This window comes from Prinia subflava, chromosome 13 (assembly GCF_021018805.1).
Source record: "Prinia subflava isolate CZ2003 ecotype Zambia chromosome 13, Cam_Psub_1.2, whole genome shotgun sequence".
Classification (NCBI taxonomy): domain Eukaryota; kingdom Metazoa; phylum Chordata; class Aves; order Passeriformes; family Cisticolidae; genus Prinia; species Prinia subflava.
In genome coordinates, this window is record NC_086259.1 from 14,277,157 (window position 1) to 14,298,040 (window position 20,884).

General features: G+C 46.0%; 1 protein-coding gene across 2 annotated transcripts; it reads right to left on the reverse strand.

The window, feature by feature from the left end:
* Positions 1 to 1,038: 1,038 nt before the first annotated feature.
* On the reverse strand, positions 1,039 to 18,763 carry ZDHHC1 (zinc finger DHHC-type containing 1). 2 transcript variants are annotated; one of them, XM_063410603.1, is made up of 11 exons: positions 18,606 to 18,763; positions 17,239 to 17,457; positions 16,039 to 16,214; positions 15,314 to 15,415; positions 14,357 to 14,481; positions 13,860 to 14,018; positions 10,384 to 10,496; positions 5,537 to 5,622; positions 4,800 to 4,893; positions 3,724 to 3,832; positions 1,039 to 3,298 (listed from the first exon to the last, which is right to left on the reverse strand). In XM_063410603.1, exons 2-11 carry the CDS (start codon positions 17,455 to 17,457, stop codon positions 3,027 to 3,029), a joined length of 1,455 nt encoding a protein of 484 aa, XP_063266673.1. In that variant the 5' UTR covers positions 18,606 to 18,763; the 3' UTR covers positions 1,039 to 3,026. The 2 variants fall into 2 exon arrangements, with proteins under 2 accessions (XP_063266673.1, XP_063266672.1); XM_063410602.1 differs by having other exon boundaries at positions 1,039 to 3,556.
* Positions 18,764 to 20,884: the final 2,121 nt, after the last annotated feature.

The following is a 20,884-nucleotide window of genomic DNA, read 5'->3' on the forward strand; positions in this document are numbered from 1 at the left end:
GAGCTCATGCCCTGGCAAAAACCTCTTATTTAGTGCTGGAGAAAGTGAAGGTGCTTGAGGATGTCAGGCCTCAGTGTCTGCAGTGATAGGGAGCTGAAGGCATCAGGACTTTTGCTGTCAGGACCTCAACCCAGCTCTCTAATGGCCTTGGGCTGCAGCTCGTGGCCATTGCAACCCTCTGGTGCTGAGCCCAGGACTGCTCTGCCCACACGCTGCACTCTGCAGCAGCACCCCAATGTGCCTTGTTCCTTTTGCTTAAAGGTCTGCTATGGACATTCCTCATGCAGAGCAGCAGAAATGCCATTGGCACTTGAACCTGCAGGGTATCAACATTAAAGGCCCAAGAGGACAAAAGCAAGGTTGGGAAGGAGAGTCCAGGAGCTAAAATCCTCTCAGCCTCACCATTTTCACTTTTGGGTGCTCACTGTGCATCTTCAACAGTGTTCCTTGGATGTGGCTGTGGCAAAAACATAAACCCTAGCTAATTTTAATCACCATGCGGCACACACAATCCTCGTGCTGCTGTTGAGGTTTAGGAGATCAGAGTCCAACACTGGCTCCTGCTGGAGCCTGGCTCTTGGCTCAGCACCCGGCTGCCCCAATGCACAGACACAGCCTTGCACGTTTGGCAGCCTTGAGTTATTCAGCAGAGTGGAGCAAATGTTCCAGCTGAAGGCAGCAGAAGGATGTCCCTGGACATCTGATAGTCCAGGAAACCCAGCTCCCCTCAGCCCAAAGGGCACAGCAGCCTTTCTGCAGTACAAGGCAGAGCTGGCTGGGCCTCCTCCCTCTGGTGCTCACCCTGCTCCAGCACAAACCCAGGCTGGGTTACACAGGATGATCTGATCCCTACCCTCAGGGAAGACACTCCCATCTAACACCCAAAAGGCCCTGAGAGGGAACTGCTGTCACCCCCACATCAGTTACAGTACTTAACCCTTCTGGGGCTCTAGAGGCTCTGGGAGAAGTCAAGCAAACAGCCTGGGGATCATCAATGGGGCAGAGCCAGGAATTGCTGCAAAAGAAAGAAGGAAACTATTTAGCAAAGAATTTAGAAAATTTTATTGTGGCCAGAGCTGCTGAAGAGCTCCATACATGATTTTGGGCCTGATTCTGCATGGACAGAGTAAGAAAACACACAAGGTCTGCTCAGGGGCACCTGCTGAAGAGGAATTGCCAATGCTTTCTGGAGAGACAGCTGGCCTTGGAAAGCCATGAGCCCAGCACTGGTGCAGGATGTCGTTTCCTTGGATGACAGTTGACATGAGGAGAAACAACAGCAAGGACTTTGTCTACCTGGGACCCGCTGGTGAGCAATGCCCTGGTCTCTGCAGACACCCAGTGCCAGGCCCTCTGGTCCACACTCACCTGCTTTTCCAAAGGGTCACATTCCCAGCAGGCACCATTGGCCACAGCAGGCAGGGAACCTGCAAAGAGTGTGACCACAGGCCAGCCCTTCCTGCAAACTGAGACAAAATTACTCCAACAGCTACATGAGTCTTCATCTTTTCTGATCACCATGTTGTGTAATTTGATGAAGAGTCAAAGCTCCTCATCCCAGTTCTTTCAGGAGACAAAAATCAGACAAGAGAAGAGTGGTAAGGCAGCCCTTTAAAACCTCCAGGTCTTTCTCCTAGGCTAGTCTCTTCCATCAAGGCTGGGAGTCACAGAATCACAAAATCACAGAATAATGAGGTTGGAAGAGACCTCTAAGATCATCAATTCCAACCTATGCCTTAACACCTCAACTAGACTATAGCACTACCTGTCCCGTGCTGACTGTGCCCAAAGAGCCTTTGTCCCCAGATCCTCTGTCCTGCTCTGACCCAGTTCCAAGGAATGCTTGCAGACTGAGCTAGACAAGGGGAGAACAGCTTAGCTTGACTCTCACAGCACCTTGCTTTGTCCTCTCTTTCCCTAAGCTGCACCCATCAGAGCCTGGAGAAAGGTCAGTTGTGCTTTTCATGCATCAGAACATTTGGAAGGGTAATGAATGCTCCCCTGGCTTCCTTTTCTTTGCTGGTGCAACTGTTTGTTCACAGCACCAGCAGGGGATGTGTCTGGAAATGGGCATCCAGCCATGCCAGTGCTGCTGCTCAGGGCTGTGCCAAATCTTGTCAGACATGGACAGGCTGGTGGCAAAGCCCATGGACTTGTGTGTGTAGCTGCTGTCTGGGCTCTGAGATTAGCTGGTGCTAGGCAGATCTGGGCTTGTTGGAAGCCCAGCCTCAGACCTCAGCAGGAATCTGGAACAGGGCAGGCTGCCTGGGGAAGCCAGGAGGGCAGGGAGAGCACACAGAGGTGCTGTAGGATGGCAGCCCAGCCAGCTCTCTGCAGCTCACCCCCAGCACAGGGTGCTGTGGCTCGAGGCACTGGCCATGTACCCCACTGTCTGCTGGGGGACCTTTCTGCACCACACTGTGTGGCTGTGGACTAATACAGACCCGGCAGCCCAGGAACTGGAAAGGTTTCAGGGCCTTCTGCATCTCAAAACTTCTGATGAGAACGCTGCAGCGTGGGGCACCCCAGGCTGCTGGGAAAGGGGAGCTGGTCAAAGGATGCTGCCTTACAGAGAACACGCTGGGGGCGGACTTGGCTTGAGGGTGCACAGTGCAAAGCGGTTTAGGGATGGGGCAATCCTGAGGTTACTCCCTGACCACCTGCTGAAGCCCCTGAGCATGATCCAAAGACTGACAGGGTGTAGGCAGATGGAAACACAGCTTTCAGGGCACAGGGAATGGCAGAGGTGCAGCCTTGTTCTTCCCCATACACTCTGCTGGGAAGTTACTGCAGTACCAGCGTGCACAGGGCCAAGAGGGGTTGGCCCTTTCCCAGGGAAAGCACTTGAGCTCTCCTGAGCAACAAGGCTACCTCAGGTTTGCCACCTTGCTGCCTCTTGCCTTTGGCTGAGGATGAGAAATGTCCCACTGCAGCCTGACAGCACATGCACAGTGAGGGTGAGTCCTGCAGGCCTCTGCACAGCACTGACACTGTTCCCAAAGGCCATGGCTTTGGAAGGGTGGTCCCTAGGCCGCTGTGGTGCTTGTCCTTATGTCCTTTGAGCATGGATCATGTGTGCTCACATGCTGCTTGCTGGTGCATTTTCTGTGGTCAGGCTCGGATGTGCTCTCACTGGGCTGGGGCTGAGGGACAAGAGGTTCTCCACTGCTCTTACTTACAAACACAGCAGGAATCTTAGAAAAAAGTTCCAGGTCTCGTTGCACATGTCTGTCCTGCTGGCAGCTTCTTTTTTTGACCTTGTGCTCAGAATTCTTCTTCCTGACTCCTCTGGGATTGTCTGTGGACAAGGGATAATGTCGAGAGTTGCCTGATTTATTTTTAGAAGGCCCTTGAAGGACTGGGCTCCCAAGGTGAGTCTGAGCCACAGGAATCTCATCCATGGACTCAGCAGACTCTGAGTGATAGTCAGCTGGGGGTCCTGCTGCCTGGATGAGCCCCGTGCTGCTGGGGGACACTGCAGCTCTCAGAGGAAAAGCTGGCACTAAGAGGTGAAGGCTGTGGGAAGGTGAGGTGGCAGCAGCCGTGGCCGGGAACTCTGCAGATGGAAATAAAGGGAGAAGAAACCTTAGGGAGAAATCTCTCAGCCCCACAAAGGTATTAACAAGCCCAAGAACTCTGCTATGGCTGATTCACTGGTGTTAAAACAAACCATACATATATTTATGCAAGATTCAGCAGAGAAGCTGAGTGGTGCACCCTCACCTGAGGGGGGATCTGGGAACGAGGGCGGAGGAGTAGCATGTGCTTTAGATCCGCTGTCCATTGCTGAGGGAGAAGCTTTCTGCATTCTCTTTCTTCTTTTCTTCTGTTGCTGTGAAAGCAAGTGGAATAGAGAAGGGAAGTCACTTCACCAGCCCAAAGTAAGGAGACAATTTTTTTACTTGTTACCTCTTTTTAATTCTTCCTACTTTGAATAATGAGCACTAGGTATAACCAAAGTCCAAGAACATTTTACTGTTTAAGACTGAGCTACTACAAAGCAGTAATAGAGAACAGGTGTTTAATGAACACACCCCCACATTATCTGCACACAGTGACTCTCTCTCTGGAGGTACCTTTAAGCTGTTGTCTCATAGAGCTGGGGGTTGTATGAGACACTGGTCACTTGCATTTGTAAAGCCAAACTAGAAGAGGGGACCAAAAGTCACACAGCACAAGATGTCCCAAGAAAGAAGCAGTCCTTGTCCCAAATACAGTATTGTAAAAACGAAATTTTCTTACCATCTATATGGCAAGACTGATTAATAAGCTTGGAGGAAAAAGGAAAGGCATTACCACCTGCCATCTGAGCAAGAGGAAAGAGCATCTGGATGCAGATACAAGAATATCAGGAGCTCAGCCCAAGAATTTGGAGAGCTGTTCCATACACTCAAGCTCCATATCCACACACACCATCTTTCCCTGGACAGGTGCTTTATTTGAACATTTAAACTGTTAGATTTTGCTCTACAGAAACCTGCAGAGATTCTTACATCAACAAAGCAGATTTGTCAGAGTCACTGAGCTGCAGTGAGGCAGCAAGGCATTGGATTACAGCTGTGTTACAGCTGTGAGCTTATGAGGGGACTGTAGGATAGCTCTGGTCATGCCTGGGAGAGGAGGCAGAAGAACATCACCTGCATTTGGTGGCTGCAGGGCACAGGCACTCCTGCAGACACAAACTGAGGAGAGGCAGAGTCTGTGAGCAGGGGGAGGCACAGCCTGCTCTAGAGTGAGCACGCCTGAGCATCTGGGGGGGCTGTCAGCAGCAGGTTGGGTGTGTGGCAAATCCTCCTTACCTGACAAGGGGCCACAGAGTGAAGAGATGAGGACTCAGGGGACGAGCTCTGCTTGGGGTCACCTTCTTGGTTACTCACATAGAGCTTTGGAAAGCTGAAAACACAGCAGACACACAAAGGTGATTCCCTAAGACAGGACTTAAGGCTGATGCCCTCTCTGCCTGCACATACAGATCAGGCTGATCACAGCCTTCCCTGGCTTACACAGCATTCCAGCAAAACTGCAGCGGAACTCTTCCTGCACAATTGTGCAAAAGAAGAAGGAAATCCCCAGGGACACAAGTTAACAGGAAAGGACTAATTAAGAGATGAGGATCCTGTTTTCCCAGGAGTGCTTGCCTGTGTTATAAACTTGCAACTGTTGCGATGCATTTCTCCACAACCTGAAATCATGTAACTATAACAAGCTCAATAGAGGAGTTACAGGACAAATCCGCCAGCCTTAAGTAATTTTAATATAAAACAACTAATAGAAACCAGTTTCATATAAAATTATTAAATATAAAACCGTCTAACGAGAGTATTCTAGGAATGACATTTTCCCAGGAGAAGGAAGACAAGTATTCCTGCAGGTATTTACCCTCCTGAAACTCAAAGATTTCTTCATGCCTTGCTCAAAACACTGCTGCTCCCTATCTCTCTAAGTACTTTTGCCTTAGGGCCATCATTGACCTTGACAGCAATTTCCTATTCACCAGGCATGCTGCTAGGAGAATCTTATCCTCAACTTTTCTCACCTTTTTCCTGAAGTTACTGCTGAGACTTCCTCTGCTAGAATTCCAGGGTCTCTATAGCCAGGATTACCTGACAATAAGTCTGCTTCCTGGAAAAAACAAACAAACAAACAGCATTTTCAGACTAATACAAACACAGAGGGGAGAAGAGGGATTTTCATTACAGATGTACTCTTTCTTCTCATGCCAGACATCTTTTGTCCTTACAGGTAGCACAGCAGGAAACTGATGCTTAAGACAGAAAACCAAGATTGGCACAATTGGAAGTCCTTGATTAATTTGTTTAGTCCAGCCAGTATTTCATGTGACTCAAAACCAAATCACACTTAGAGAGAGCAGCTTAGTCATTTCTTGGGACCACATTCAAAATACCACTTAAAGCTTCCATTAGTTGTACAGTTCAATCTGAGGAGCTCTGCAGTGAATACAAAAAAATGTCTTTAAAATGCAAAATGGAGGTGAGAAAGATGGAAGCATCAAATATGCATTAAAAGCCTCAAATGTTTTCTATTTCTTGTGTGACCCTGTATGGCTAAGACCTGCTGATTTTTAAAAATGAGTGTGATATATTGCTTACTTTTCTTAGGTATGGATGAGCTCAGACAGCTGAACTTGAAAATTGCATATTTTTAGAAACATTATAAGAATAAGCCTCCTAAATCCAAGTGCTGCATTACACGAAGGGACTCCAGTCCTCCCTCATAAGCACCCAGTTAAGATGGTCAGAGTACCAAGGGATGAAGCCCTGTTATCAAAAAAGGATAAACCATGCTCAGAAGAACCTTGACACCACTTATCAGCTGCTCTTAAACTTGGATAATCATCAAGAGAACTTCTTCCTAAGTATTTCACTGTGCAGTAACTATAAAGATATTTTAAAGTAACTTTCAGGTTAAGATGGAAGGATTTAAAATGTGATAGGCATTAGCTTCAAAAATAGCTAAAACAAGCTCATGAAGACCTATTATTCTGAACAGCCTGATCAGCAAATTTGAGAAAATGAAGTCAAAGTTGGACACACCACAGATGGGTTCATGAGAGATCCTGCACTTCAGCAAATTCATAAACAATCAAGAAAAGAGCAGATCTGTGAGAAGCCTGGTGATGACACTCCCTGATGTAAGGCATTAAAAATGAAAGCCAGCCACAAAGAGCTGCGGAAGATCTTTGCAATATTGAATTACAGGGTGGTAAAACGGCACAAAAGATCAGTATTGCTAGAGGTAAAGATGGAAAGTGAAGCATATGGGAAAAGCAGTGTAAACCTTATATACCAAGCAACAGTCTCTGAACTAGAAAAGAATCCATGGAGCTGCACATTCAGTGGCAGCCAAGAAATCATTTCAGATGTCAAGAATTAAAAGGAAAGGCAAATAAAAAGAAAAAAATAACAATTTCAGCTGTTTTATAGGTGGTAACAACATCTGAAGGGAATTGGTTTAGCAATCAAAAACAGGACTTTCTGATTTATAAATTTATCCAAGTGCAAGATTAATAATCTGCAGAAATTTACCACATATATTTCAGGTGGAACTTGTAACTCAAGTCAGATCATCACTCATCACCAACTGAACACAAAGTGTGCACAAATGTCTCCTCAAAGCTCCTTCGGGCATTTACAATCAAGATTTACATTCAGGCCTCATGCACGAGGGAAGGAGAGCAGACACAGCCTTGTGTCACTGTGAGTGTACAGGCAGGACATGCAGGTCTCTTCAGAGTGAAGCAGAAATGAGCTGAAATGAGCTGCAGCAGGAGACATCCCACTGCACAGAAAACTGAAAACAATCAGGACTCAATGTCCACAGCACATAAACAGGGCTGCAGGACTGGCATTTCAAGGGAGCTTAATAAATGATTCATCTTGAGAATAACATGGACAATCTCTTTCCAAGCAGGGAATGAATGAACCTTTTTAAATCCATTTTGTTAATTTCAGCCCTCTATAAATAATGTAGAACCAAAGCAGTCACATAAATGAAAGTAAAGCATTAGAGCTGACAACAAAAACAAATGAAATTCAATGAGTAGAAAATACAATGTTCTCTCACAGTGTGACAAAGCTACAGCCACAGCACAGAGTCCAAGCCTCTCTCTGCTCCCAGGCATTTAGCAGGAGAGTCAGAATCCTTCCACTGCAGCATCCACACAAGCCACCCTTTGCAGCTGGGTTGTCAGGATTCAGCTGCTGCTCCTGCTGAAAGCAGACTGCTGGACTGACAGACTGCCCAAGTTCTGCCTCCGTGCAAATCCTGGCCACATTCACCACATTCCAGCTGTGACCACCACGAGGTCCATGGTTTACAAGGCCAGGATGGATTCAGCTCCCTTGCCCACTGCAGCTGCCTTTATCAACCACTTCAGTGTCAGGAAGTGCCCTGCAGTGCTGTCTGCCTGGAGGGCAAGCAGAACTGAACAGCAAAAAAAAGTTCTTGTCCCAAGGAAAGTGGGTTTGTTGCAAGTGTTGAGGCTGAGAGTGAAGAGCAAGATCATCTTACATCGACATTGGAAGAAAGCAACAATACTGAAATTGTAAGGGAAACTGAGTAAAATCTGTGTTTAGTATTTAAAATCAAACCCCACCAACCTGAATCAGTTTCCAAAGCAAGTTCAAAGCTTTAGGAATGTGAGAAGAATCACATCCCAGCTGGCCTCATATGAAAGCCAGCTCCCTGGCATGAATGCAATTATGCATTAAAGCATAGGGTTTGGTTTAGTTTATATTTCTTTGGACTGAAAATGACTACAGAAAAAATGGTTACTTGCACATCCTGCTTTAGGTATGGTTATAGAAGCAAAGGCTCAATGTGTCCAACTGTTTTGCATCTTTTGTAACATCTGAACCACTTAAATGTGCAAAATTAGGGCTCTTACTTTGAGGATCCTACAAGGACATAAGAATCCTTTATCCTGAACAAGAATCTTTTAACCTGAACACAGCTGAAGACTTAGCCACAAATCAACATGGAAAACTGAAGCCAAAACCAACACCCAAGCTTGAAGAAGGCTCAAAAACAAGCATTAAAGGGGAAATGCATGTTTCTTCTCAGTCTCTAAAATGAATGAACAGTTCAGACAAAAGTGGGAAGAGGATGATTTCCATTTTATGCTTACAACATGTTGGATCAATTACAAAGGGTTGCAGTGTTCAAGCTAAAGAAGGCTGTATTCAACACAGCTTACAAAAGGCAAGTCACTTGGTGTCCTCCTACTCCAATCTATTTGTTTGTGTTTATCTCTGGTTGCTATGTAAGAAACAAGGAAACTCTGGTGGGTTAACATTTTTGTTAACAATGTTACTGGGCATCATCCAGTCTTTCTTGTTCCCCAAGGTCCTAACTGCAGTCCTAAAACACCAAACTCCTTTTCACCCTCCTCTTTCAAGGCTTGCTGCTTCAAATTAACCATATTCACACACATCTAGATAAGAACCAGTGCAGACAGGAGAACGTCACTGAATGCCAACATCTCAAATGTGCACACACACATGAAGCCCACCCCTGTTCAAATACCTTTTCAGTATCAATTAAAATTCAGAAACTTAATGATTAGAGCTAATGCTTTATTATTGTTTTAGTTTTCATAGTAAGCAAAGCTCTGTGAAACAAAGTGCCAAATATTTTTGTTGTTATAGAAACCTCTGCTTAAACTGAAAGTTCAACTTTTCCAAAACAGTAAAAAATATATATGAAAAGCTAGGGACTTCATATTATACAAAACTGAATGAGCTCACTTTCCTCTTTGCTTTGATAGGGAAGAACTACGGATGAATCCAGACATATCCCAGTATCTCTACAGAGAATACTTGGATGAAGCTTTTAATTAATTAATTTCTTTAATTAATTTCTTCAATTAATTTCTTATGAAATACAAAACTGTTTGTATAGTAGATAACCTATTTGCATAAAATGAAAAGTTACACATGAGAATCACAGTATAATTTAGACTAGGAAGAATTTCTTGAAGTTTCTAGTTCGAGCCCCTGCTAAAGTCAGTACAGAATGTATCCAGTCAAAATTTGAATTAATCCAATAATTTGCCTTGTAGCAAAATAAATTACACTGAACCTCTCAATTCAGAGCCTGATATATCTGCCTCTGCAGAGTCTAGCAGCATTTAAGAGCTGGTAGAACTCATTTTACAGAGATATAGATCAATAGCATGGTAATAACAAGGACCCTTATCATTTATACAGACTCATTTCAAAGAAAAGCAGATATTGGGGTCATTTCTGAAAAACTGGTGTCCTTTTCACTTTCATGATGGTTAAATACTGGTATTATTAGCTGCTCAGTGATTAGCCCCAGTTTCTCCCGCCCCAGAGCCTGTCTCATTCGAAGTCATGCCACAAGCCCCAAGAGGTGCAGTGCCATCCACACAGATGTCCTGTCCTTTTCAGGGAAAGGATTCTTCCCACTCTTCAGTCACCCTCATTTGTGCTGAGCCAGGCATTTATGTGACTGCTTGGTGAACCAAATGGGAAGGAGCTGGGCCAGCTCAACTATTTTTTAATGAAGTTTATTGTTACTCAGATGAGTTCCCCCACCCTGTCCTAATGGACAGCTGTGCTGGCAGAAGAGACGAGATAGTGCAGGGCCCAAAACAAGTGGTGGAGGAAAGAGAGTGGGTGGGATTGATTCCTTTGAAAGCAATACTTGCTTATACCTAAAGTGTTCATGGAATTACAGGCCTTGCACTCTTTCACATCCTACTCAACTCCATCAAAGTTGTCTGAAGTCTTATCTCTAGCAACTGCCTTTAAAATATGGAACTCAAGAAAGTGAAGCAAAGTTTACACAGCAAATAAGCAAGGCTGTTTTTGGGAAATGGACTGGAATTAGGATGAGTACCTGACTGGGTCTCACGTGGGAGGAACAAGACTCCTGTTTCTTGCCTGCCTTGTCTGGCTGCTGCTGGGGCCGCTGCTGCAGGATGTACTCGTACGTAGTCAGCTTGTGCCACACTGAAAGGGAAGAAAGAGACCTGTCAGCACAGGAAAGGCCCCTCCCTGACTGCACTTACACAAACAGGCTGGAGAACTATACAATCAAATAGTAACTATAAACACGAAGAAACTGATAATCTAAGCCAGAAGTACCTGTGCACTGTACATCCTACTCTATCCTTTATTTTCACCATCACAATGCTTTCTTATATTGTAAAGTGTCCTAGAATGGTACAGCCTTCTATACTGTAGTGATTTGTTCAGCTCATTTTAGGACAAATTCATGCCCAACAGGGGTAAGATCTGTACTGTACAAACAGCTCAGTGAGCAATTAGAAGGTATGTGGTAATAATTGGAGAGAAGAAAAGGAGCAGGTTAGTGTGTCCTGTAGTGATTGAGACACTTCATGTGCAAACCAGCGAGCATCAAATGCACAGCTTGCCTCGTGCCAAGCAGATGTGCCCAGAGTTCACGCGGCCCTGACTTTATGAGCCCTCCAGGGCCCCATGCAAACACATCTGTTTCCATGAATGACCACAAGCATGTGACATTTCTGAGCAACTTGGTTTCTTCATGAGACCCAAAAGAGTCCAAAATGCAGACTTTCTTCCCATAATGACCTTAAGAATTTTTAGAAAATAAGCCCCAGAGACAGATGCTGAAGGGTTTTAGTGCACAACCTGGTAGTTATTCCTCCTGTTTTACAGAAGCACAGCAGTTAAAGCAGATGCCTGGGATTATCTGGACTAAAATCGTCCCTCTGCCTGAAGACAATTATATCACTGATATCTTGCCTCTCAAAACCATGCCCTGAACACAGGAGTACTTCACAGAGAAGTAGGGGAGAGCAGAGGAGAGGTGCCCCTCTGCTAAAGCAATCACCTTATGAAGAAATAAAAATTCAGGATCCATTTGGGCAAGAAGAGAGAACATAGAGATGAATGTGAGTCTGCAGCCAAGTGATTACTTAACAGGTGCAGTACAGGGTGCTGGCAAGTGCTCCTAGAATGGCACCCTTTCCTTTCTTTGAAAAACAGAATGTTGCTTCATAAGCAAAGGCCTGTTAACCATTTTTAATTTGGATTTTGTTGGTTTCTGAATACTTACAGTTTAACTTTAAAAATATTTTAATAGAGCTATTTAGTTAAAATACTGCATTAGTTGGTAAGATAACACTGCAGCAATTACAGTGCAAATACATGCACTGTTAAACATGCAAAATATAATCAGTTTGTGAATAACCCTAAATGCTGTCCTATATTCCCTACTATGTTTTTCTTTCTATTCTGCTATCAGCCTCTTGGTATTGAGAAAAAAAATATCCTCCCTCGAAGCTTCTGAAGTACCATGCTTCACCAAATGCCTCCAGAACTGAGTCTGAATCAAGACTAGTAATTCTGAATACATGGACCTACTTTTTTGAGAATAACCTACTTTCTTTGAGTGATCATATTGAGTAATTAAAATCTGGAGAGTAACTCTGAAATTTTCACTGCACTTGTAACAAAACTAGATACTAAATTTTAATAGTCATACCTGACTTAAGCCATTTTTTAATGGAAGCCTAGGGGCAGTACTACTCACATGGGTGCTATTTAATTTCTGTAATTTAATTACTGAAAAACAAAAAGGTATATGAAGAAATACTGACCAACAGTAATTACAGTGGAATTGGTAAAGTGTATTCTAGTCTCAAAAGAGGGAAGACAGTTCATTACAACACTGTCTACCTTAAAACATTCAGAGGAGACTATTGGCAATTACAGGTATGAAATAAGAGGAGTTTAAGTTCAGACATACTTTGCCTGTCTCCCTGAAACCCAGAAGTAAGTGCAAATGCAGTGGTAAGTGCAATCCATACTCATATGCAGCACACACCCCTCCTTTAAAGCATGGACTTACACACTACATTCTGCACAGCTGGGAACAGCTTAATTAGGGTAGCAGATTATAATGTAATAAACTCTGTTTCCATGGAAGATGGAAGATAAAGATTTAAAATTGGGCCAAAAGTAGAAGGTAATTTGGATTGGAATTTATTCTGAAAGACGAAAAAGAATCACCCCAGGAAAAGAGTAGCAAAATCTCCCCCAAGCCCAGAGCACAACTAGTGGCACACAGAGGTTTCTGTCTGACAGATAAAGCAGGTCATTATCTCAGGCAGGGAGCACCCTCTTGTGGAAGCTGCACACAAGGACAGGACAAATACCACTCCGGACTAAACAGAACAATCCTTTTTCATTCAGAAGAAACCTTGTTGGAGCTTGGTTATGCTTTTTGTCTTTAAAAAGTGCTAGATCAACCTTTCAAACCTCCAGGAAGTGCCCTTAACCCAGAAAAGCCAACTGTCAGTTCTGCCAAGGAAGCGATATTGCAGCGTGCCCAAATTCCAGTCAAGCTCAAAGAGGCTCCAGAAGAAAACCATGGTCAGTGTCCTCACTGAGTGCCCTGTCCATGCCAGCTGGGCAACACTCACCTATCGAACACTACACTTCAGCAGTGCCACTGTTTTGCTTCTGGAGCCGTGCTGGTTTGTGCTGACCTAGTTTGTGTTGGCAAATGCAGGTCTGTTAACTGAGAACCTGAAAATCTATCCAAGGATCCTCTGTAACCGCTGTCCTCACTTCTCTTCCACCACAGCCCTTCTTTCCTACTTCTGGCACCACCAACTACTGCAAAGGCAAGATCTCTTCCTATCGTGACTTTCATCAGCAGCCAAAAAGCATTGGCTTAATTTTAAACGATGGCTGAAAAAGAGTTTTTGATGCCCATCTCTACATAAACAAACATAAACATCCTTTCTTGACAGAGAAACAAGCAATAGATCTAAAGAGAAGCCTTTCTGAAAGCCTCTTCCTCTGACTTTCACAAATCCTCTTTTATCAATATGGTACAATTTCCATAAAGGGGCCTTAACCTGGATGGCAGCGTTCCAGTCAGAAATTTAGCTCCGTACATCCACATTTCTCTGAGGTAAGGGAAAAAACAGGCTCTCTCACACAACAGAAGCACTGGAGAGCATAGTGAGGAGACTCACAAAGGCCATGTCTGGAGTCAATCTGAATCTGCCATCGCTGGCACCAAGCTGGGATTGACCAGTTCATCCCACTTGGCCTCTCCAATACCCTCCCAAGTCCTCTCAGTTTCAGGATGGCTGCAGAGGCCCAACACAAGCCTCATTACACATGCACTGATAAGCCTACCTAGTACAGGGGGAACTCAGAAATACAATGTTAAATCTCAATTTTGCATGTTTTCAATGGCAATCTTGCCCAGTGGATGTGTATTAGTGACACAGGTGAACACACAGTGAATGCGGGGTGAGTAGAAGATAAGCAAAAATGAAATGGGAGTGTAGATGACAGGAACAAAATACCTACAGAGATAGATGTGAAAGGTCAAGAGGTGGCCCAGCAGGATCATGGTCACTAGGCTCAAAAGAATAAAAATCCCAGCTGTCACCAAAATGGCAGGTGCCCGAGTCTCAATAGGAGATGCAGGAAGAAACACAAACCAGCGGTCCATGTGGTCCTTCAAAGCTGTAAAACAAAGAGAGTTGGAGGTAAAGAGATTGTCCAGGTATGAATTATCTCTAAATAGACTTTACAGCTGGAAATCCTACTAACTCAAAAGTAGCTGCAGACCCATTATGCACTGGAGGCCTAAGAAATCTGATGCCTGCAGGGCTTTTAGGAAGAGCAATTAGCTCTGTAAGCAAAGACAATCCATCCAGCTGAGCAGAGATACTCTTACAGAAATATAAAATTGAAGCAGTAAGCAATGGAGTTTCTCCTTTGTGGGAGAGCTCACAGAATCCAAATCCTCATCAAGATAAGCTGGCTGACTCCCAGGATGCTCATGTGGAGCACTGCTGTACCATCAAAGTGCTGGTCAGAGCGAAGCACCGTGGGGTCGACAAAGAACTCCACAAAGACGTAGAAAGCGATGAGCAGCAGCAGCCCCAGGCCCAGAATGGCAGACAGCACACTGTTCAGAAAGAGCCTGCCAAGAAAGAGACAGGTCTCAGTGCCTTCAGTAATATCACACATACAATTCAATGTCCCAGCCTTTAATAAAGATGGAGGCAGCTATCTCAAATTACTGTCACACTTTCTTACACTTATGATAGATATTGGTGCACAGCTTTACTTATTATTTGTTACTCTGAGGGACTAAAATATGACCCTTTAGTGCAACCATGGTTATAGAACAGTCAAGTATATCTAGGACAGAAAAAGAGCTCCCTGCACAAAATCTGAAGGCAGTGTAACATGGCACCCAGCAACACCACCACTTTGCTTTCCATGGGGTTTAAGTGCAGGAAAGTAAATTGAGAAGCATCAGTGACAGTCTCCTTATTCTTGTCTCAAACCTGGCATGGATTAGAGGTCCCTATATGCTGTGACTCCTGCCAACTGGCAAGCCTTGCAGGGAAAGCACATGGTCTGGATGCAGGTTGTTTCAAATTGGAACACCATCATTATGGTTCCATTTCTACTCTAGCTTTCAGAAGCATTAATGACACCCAATTAACATCCTGTAAGCTTTTCCTAATACCAAATAATAACTCTATGTTCTCTGTTTTTACTTACAGATGCTCAGCTACAAGGTTCTAAGTTTAGGAATTTTATACCTGGTTATTTGAATGTCATGATTATGCTTGCATTTTTCACCTAGTTTTCTCATGACTGATTCTATTCAGCCAGGGGACAATAGAAAAGTGGTTCTGCATGGCTAAGTACAGACTGGACTGAGTTACAGGAGAACCTTGGAAAGAGAAGGAGACACATCATTGATGCAGTGTTGTGCTTCTGCCACAATGCCAAGCTCTTACCAGTAATTCCTCTCACCCACACAGTTGTTGAGCCATTTGCAGTGATGATCAAAGCCACACACACACTTGTTGCAAGTTCCACAGTGCTTTGACTTGGCACTCCTGCCAATGAAAGGGTGGCATTAGCAGGGCAGTACCACCTCATTACTACGACTTTTCAGTAACTCAAACAGAGGGGGATACAGCAGCAGAGACCCTGGTAATACTGAGTAAACCTTCTGCATTAGGAGCACTTCATCTCCCAAACTCATCTGCCACTGCTGGACCACAGCCCCGAACACTACAAAATTCACCTTTCAATGCACTGCACAATTTTTAATTTGGAGATTGTTGAATTCTTATTTGAATCTGAATCCCTTCAGCAGTACTACAGAGCTTGATCTTAATGCCTGCCCTCCAAGCATTTCCTGCAACTGGCCAGGATCCAGCCAGAGACAAGAACATACACACACACTAGTTACACACCCTGGGTGTTTTAGGTAAAACTCCAACACCCAGGGAACATGGCACACTACAGCCTTCTCCACACAACGTGAGCAATGATAAAACACAGAACCCTGTGCACATCTGACAGAAGGCCCCTACCCAACCACCTGAACCCTGCCACGGAATGAAGCTTAACTTGCACTGTAGCAGCTCAGGGGCTCAATTCCAAATCTTACAGTCTGACATTGGTGAAATGCAATGGTGAAGAAGACAGAGCAGTAGAAAGAAAAGATACTTACACATCTACATCACAGACATAGCAGTGGTGGTTCTCAATGACGTGTGCGTGCTGGTTTCTGTTGAAGGTGGCCAGAGGCCCCAGATAGTTTTTTTCTCGCACATTTGCATCTGCAGGATCAATAGAGACTGCAGTAAGATGAACAACTAAATGGTAGACAAAACACACTCCTGGACACTGAAGTACACAGTTAAGGATTTAACACATTTTTGAATCCTTAATATACAAATCCCACACAGATAAGAAATTTATGGCACAGAATTAGAAATTGCTATATAAGTGATTGTAGCAGATTAATCTGAGCTTTACTGATACAGATGTTTGCCTTGTAATAAACATCCTCTGGAAAAAGATAACTACATCTACAGGAACATCCCTCCTCATTATGTACTACTCTGCCTTGCAGAAGTGTCCTCCTAGCAGAGGGTGTTTTAAAAAGTTACCTTTACTTACCAGAATCTGACCCCAAGTACAGACTGCTGACATAGGTCCAAGTTTCTTAGTCCATACAGACTCCTTGGAAAGGACACTGGGAGCACTGGGATTGCTCCCCAGCTGCTCCAGGCTGAACAAGCCAAGTGTCCTCAGCTGCTCCTCCTCTACACGCTCCCCTGTCTTCATTAGATGTGTACACAACTGCTGCTCAAGGCTGTCCCACAAGAGACCTCTCCTCTGAGGTTCACAGCACATCACCTTGTCTGTCACTCACAGATTTTCTGCTGAACACAGGAGGGTGCCCAGGGAGAACATCCACTGTGAGCCATCACACACAACCACGAGCATGTCAAGCTGCCTCTCACGACTCACCCAGTGAGCACAGAGAGGGGGGGCTGCCTTCTCAACAAGGATGTTTCAGAAGGGGCTTTTTTCATATGACTTCCCTCAAACCCTGCAGCACACTTGTGGAAGAATAATATAAAGCTAAGGAGACACACAGGCAGAAGCAGGCAGCAGAAGAAGCAAACGTAGTAACCTTAATGGAGGGTGATGAAGGAGACATGCAGAACATCAGTGACCTAAAGTGAGGATCTCAAAGCAACTCTTTTTTATAGTCAGAAGATGACCAAGATGATGGTTACAGTTCAGAGAAATATTCTGGCTCAGGTGCTTGTCTCCAATGCTTTCTGTGCCACCTAACAAGTGCAGTTAGAACCCCCCAGAGACAGTTTGTACCAGCCCAGTTCTCCCCATCCAAGGATACGATGTAACCAGCAGGCAGCCAGTGGCGGGGCAGGAGGGGAACCAGGATTCCAAAGCCAACCAGCGCAAAGAAGAGGAACAGCAGCCAGCCAATGACCTGGAACAGGTGCAGGGGCCAGCTCCAGCCATTTCTTCGAGCATGCTGAGTCTTCACCTCAGGGACAGCTTCACCCAAATCCTCTGGAACTATCTTATTATGAGGTTTATTGCAGATATTCATCTACAGAAAACAAAAAAGATGTGATTCAAAAGTACTGTGACTGAGCCCTGGTGCTGGAGAGATGCTTCAAGGCAGACAAAGTTAGAGACTAAAATGATGACACTTGTGAAGAGAAACAGCTCTGAGCTCAGAAGCACTTTCTCCTTTTTTCAGTTTTTCAGTTTGTGGTGGATTATTAGATGCTGCTTTTCACTTGCCACAGGGCCAAGAGAGTTTCTAACAACAGAGAGTTGGGCTGCTCTGCTTCACAGAAAATTTGAGACAGCAGAGACAGCAAACCAGGCAGTAGATCAGAGGCAGCATCACAAAACCAGCACAAGGGAGCTCTGCTGGACCTGAGCTGACTCAGGGAACAGCTGCACCACTCTCACCCTTCCTTAGTAACTAAAGAGGATGTGAAATTAATGTCTAACATGACAAACAACTTCAATTAGTCTGATTAGCATGCACAGGAGAGCGATGAAAGAAAAGGAGGAGGTCTCTGGCTCACTTGTGGTATTTTTGATAATGGTTCCAGTGCCAGATCAGTTCCACAGGGCTGGAAGAAAGCAAGCACGGCAACGTGCTGAAAGAGTGAGCAGGACAATTCCAACCTTGGTATGTCAGCAGCCTTTCAGTCCCTGGCAAAGGCTGGAAATGGCTTTTTGGGTCAAATGCTAGAGGAGTGGGTAAGAATAGCAGATAATATAATTTGTGTTCATCAGTACGGTCTTATCAACAAGTTGGCTGGAATAAAAATTCCTAACTTCATCCTTTGAATTAGCAATATCTGCCTGAATTCATCATTTAAGTTGCTACATGGCAACTGGCTCATCACTGATGAGAAATCATTACCAGTCATGTAATCCTTTTCTCATTAGGCTGTTGAAAACTTATTCGTGCATCGCTTTGAGCTACCTGTGACAAAACCAGCAGTGAGTATGCCCGGCACGCCTTTACACCCACTTCCAGAAAACACTGAATATAAAAAACAAAGCATGAAGTCACTCTCAGGGTAGACAGAGAGAGGCACCGGGACGCAAGGTCCAGGTGCCTCTCTCAACAACTCAAGGCACCAGACGCCGGGCCGAGTGAGCGGTTTCCCGGGCAGCCACTCTGGAGAGAGCCACGCAGACCCCTCCCGCACTCCATCCCCTCCCACCCTTCACCTTCTCCCCGCAGAAGCGGTTGACAGCGGCCCCGGCCCCGCCTCATGCCCGGGCAGGGCGCGGGGCCCCCGGCTGAGGCCTCCGCGGCAGCTCCCGGCGCCCCCGCGGGCCTCGGGCCGCTGGGCCCGTCGCCATGGCAACGGCTACGGCGGCGCGCAGGGGGCAAAACGCGCCGGGCGCGATCGTTCCGCGGGGATACGCGAGGAGGGAGCGCGGTTCCGTCCTGCATCAGCCCCGGTGCGGGGACCCGTCACAGCCGGGGAAATCCCGCCTGCGACACTCCCCAGCCCGCCGAGGGGTGACATTCCATACACATGGGGCTGGAGATGCCCAGTGAGCCAGCGGTGGAGGCTGGTTGAGAGCTAAAGCCATCCCGCTCCTGGAGAATTTAATTCTCTATTATATCGATGAGGCTTTATGGAATGAAAATGTAGTGTTTTTTGTTAACACATGTATATATTCAGATTTACACTGTGACGTAACGAGGTTGCAACATTTTACTGCGGACTTTGGAATTTTACTGGAGGCTTTGCAGGGGTTTGTGCTTAAGTAAAATAAAGTAAAGGACACAGAACTAAAGACTGCCTTATCAGTGAAGGACAAAGGATACCCCTGGGCAACCAGGATAACATAGCATTTGATGGGTTTGAAGCCCTCCTAGCATCATCTGGCATCAGTAATTCCAGCAAAGTGGATTCCAGGTATGCCTGGAATCATAGATTATCATGAGTTGGAAGGGATCCACAAGGAACATCAAGTCCAACTCCTGACCCTGCACAGGACTACCACAAAAATCTCACCATGTATCTGAGAGCATTGTCCAAATGCTTCCTGAAGTCTGGCAGGTTTGGTGCTGCAACCATTTCATTCCAGTACATCACCAGACAAGCAGCAAGAACACCGGGAAAATAGAATCATAGAAGCAGTAAGATTGAAAAAGACCTCTAAGATCATTGAGTCCAACCACTAATCCAGCACTGCCGGGCTCACCACTAAACCATGTCCCCAGGTATCACATACACACACCTTATGAACAATTCCAGGGATGATGATTTCATCACTCCCTGGGCAGCCTGTCTCAGCATCTGGTCACCTTTTCCATGAAAATTTTTCCCCTCATATACAATTTAAACCTCTACTGGCACAACTTGAGGCTATTTTCTCTTTTTCTTATCGTTTGTTACCTGGGAGAAGAACCCGACCCCCCGGCTCCTCCTGGCTCTTGTGAGGGAGTTGTTGAGTGATAAGGTCCCCCTGAGCTTCCTTTTCTCCAGGCGGAGCCCTCCCATCTCCCTCATTAGCTCCTCACCAGACTTGTGCTTCAGACTTTCCCTAACTTCACTGCCCTTCTCTGGACTCGCTACACCACCTCCGTGTTCTTGTCGTGAACTTTGCAAACTTTTATTGTCATTAGCAGTCAGTGATGGACGTGGGTGTTAATGACTAGCCCAGTTGTCCCTGACCGTTTCAAGGGCAGAAGGAAACCTGCGCAAAACCCCATCTGTGGTGTCCATTTTGGCTGGGACACCTCATACACAGGGATAAATATTTACCCCGTCATTCCCTACTTTTCATCCCGGGCCGCGGCCGCGGTCAGCACGGGCCAGCTGCGGGTTTGGTGACGCAGCCCTGCCGCCCCCCAGCCCAGCCCCTGTGGGGCTCCTCCGCCCGCTCCGTCCCGTGGAGCCCCGAGTGCAGCCCAGCCCCGGTGGAATAAGGGGAATAAGGAGCTCTTTATGGGCCGCCGCGGTCTGTGCACAGCGGCTGCTTTGTGCGGAGCCCTGGCCGGACGCTCACCTAAGAAGGGCTCTGTGTGCGGGGTGAAGGGCGTCCCGGAGGCGGCGTGGCCTTCGCTTGCTGTCCCCAAAGGCCCTCGTCACCTTTTCAACCCCCAGCTGCTGTCCCTGCACAGAGGTCTGGCCATGCTGGGCGTGCCAGGGGGTACCCAGGGAGTGTGGGGCGCTGCACCTCGCTTGTTCTCACAGCCCACCCTCGAGATGGGTGCAGGAGCTCCAGTTTTGACTAGCCATGTGCTCGGCTCCTGTCAGAGTTGTTGCAGAGGGAAGTGTCCTGGACACAAGGAAGCACAGCTCCTGTCACGATCCTCTGCTCACCAGCGCCAGGGAGCCTTGCTGTGCTTTCCAGGCACTGCCAAGGCAGCTGAGGACAGCCTTGGCTGTGCAGGGTGTTCAGGGCAGTGTTAGAAGCTGTGCCTGCCCATGGCAGTGGAGTAGGCACAAGATGATCCCTTCCAACCCAAACCATTCTGTGATTTTCTG

What these genes read in the sequence shown, in the direction of transcription:
- ZDHHC1 (XM_063410602.1), bottom strand. Translation starts at nt 17,457, where the DNA reads ATGAATATCTGCAATAAACCTCATAATAAGATAGTTCCAGAGGATTTG. An exon ending in GGCTGCCTGCTGGTTACATC is followed by an intron (nt 16,215 to 17,238) that starts GTATCCTTGGAT and finishes TGTGTACTTCAG; the next exon opens with TGTCCAGGAGTGTGTTTTGT. An exon ending in TATGTCTGTGATGTAGATGT is followed by an intron (nt 15,416 to 16,038) that starts GTAAGTATCTTT and finishes TTTCATTGGCAG; the next exon opens with GAGTGCCAAGTCAAAGCACT.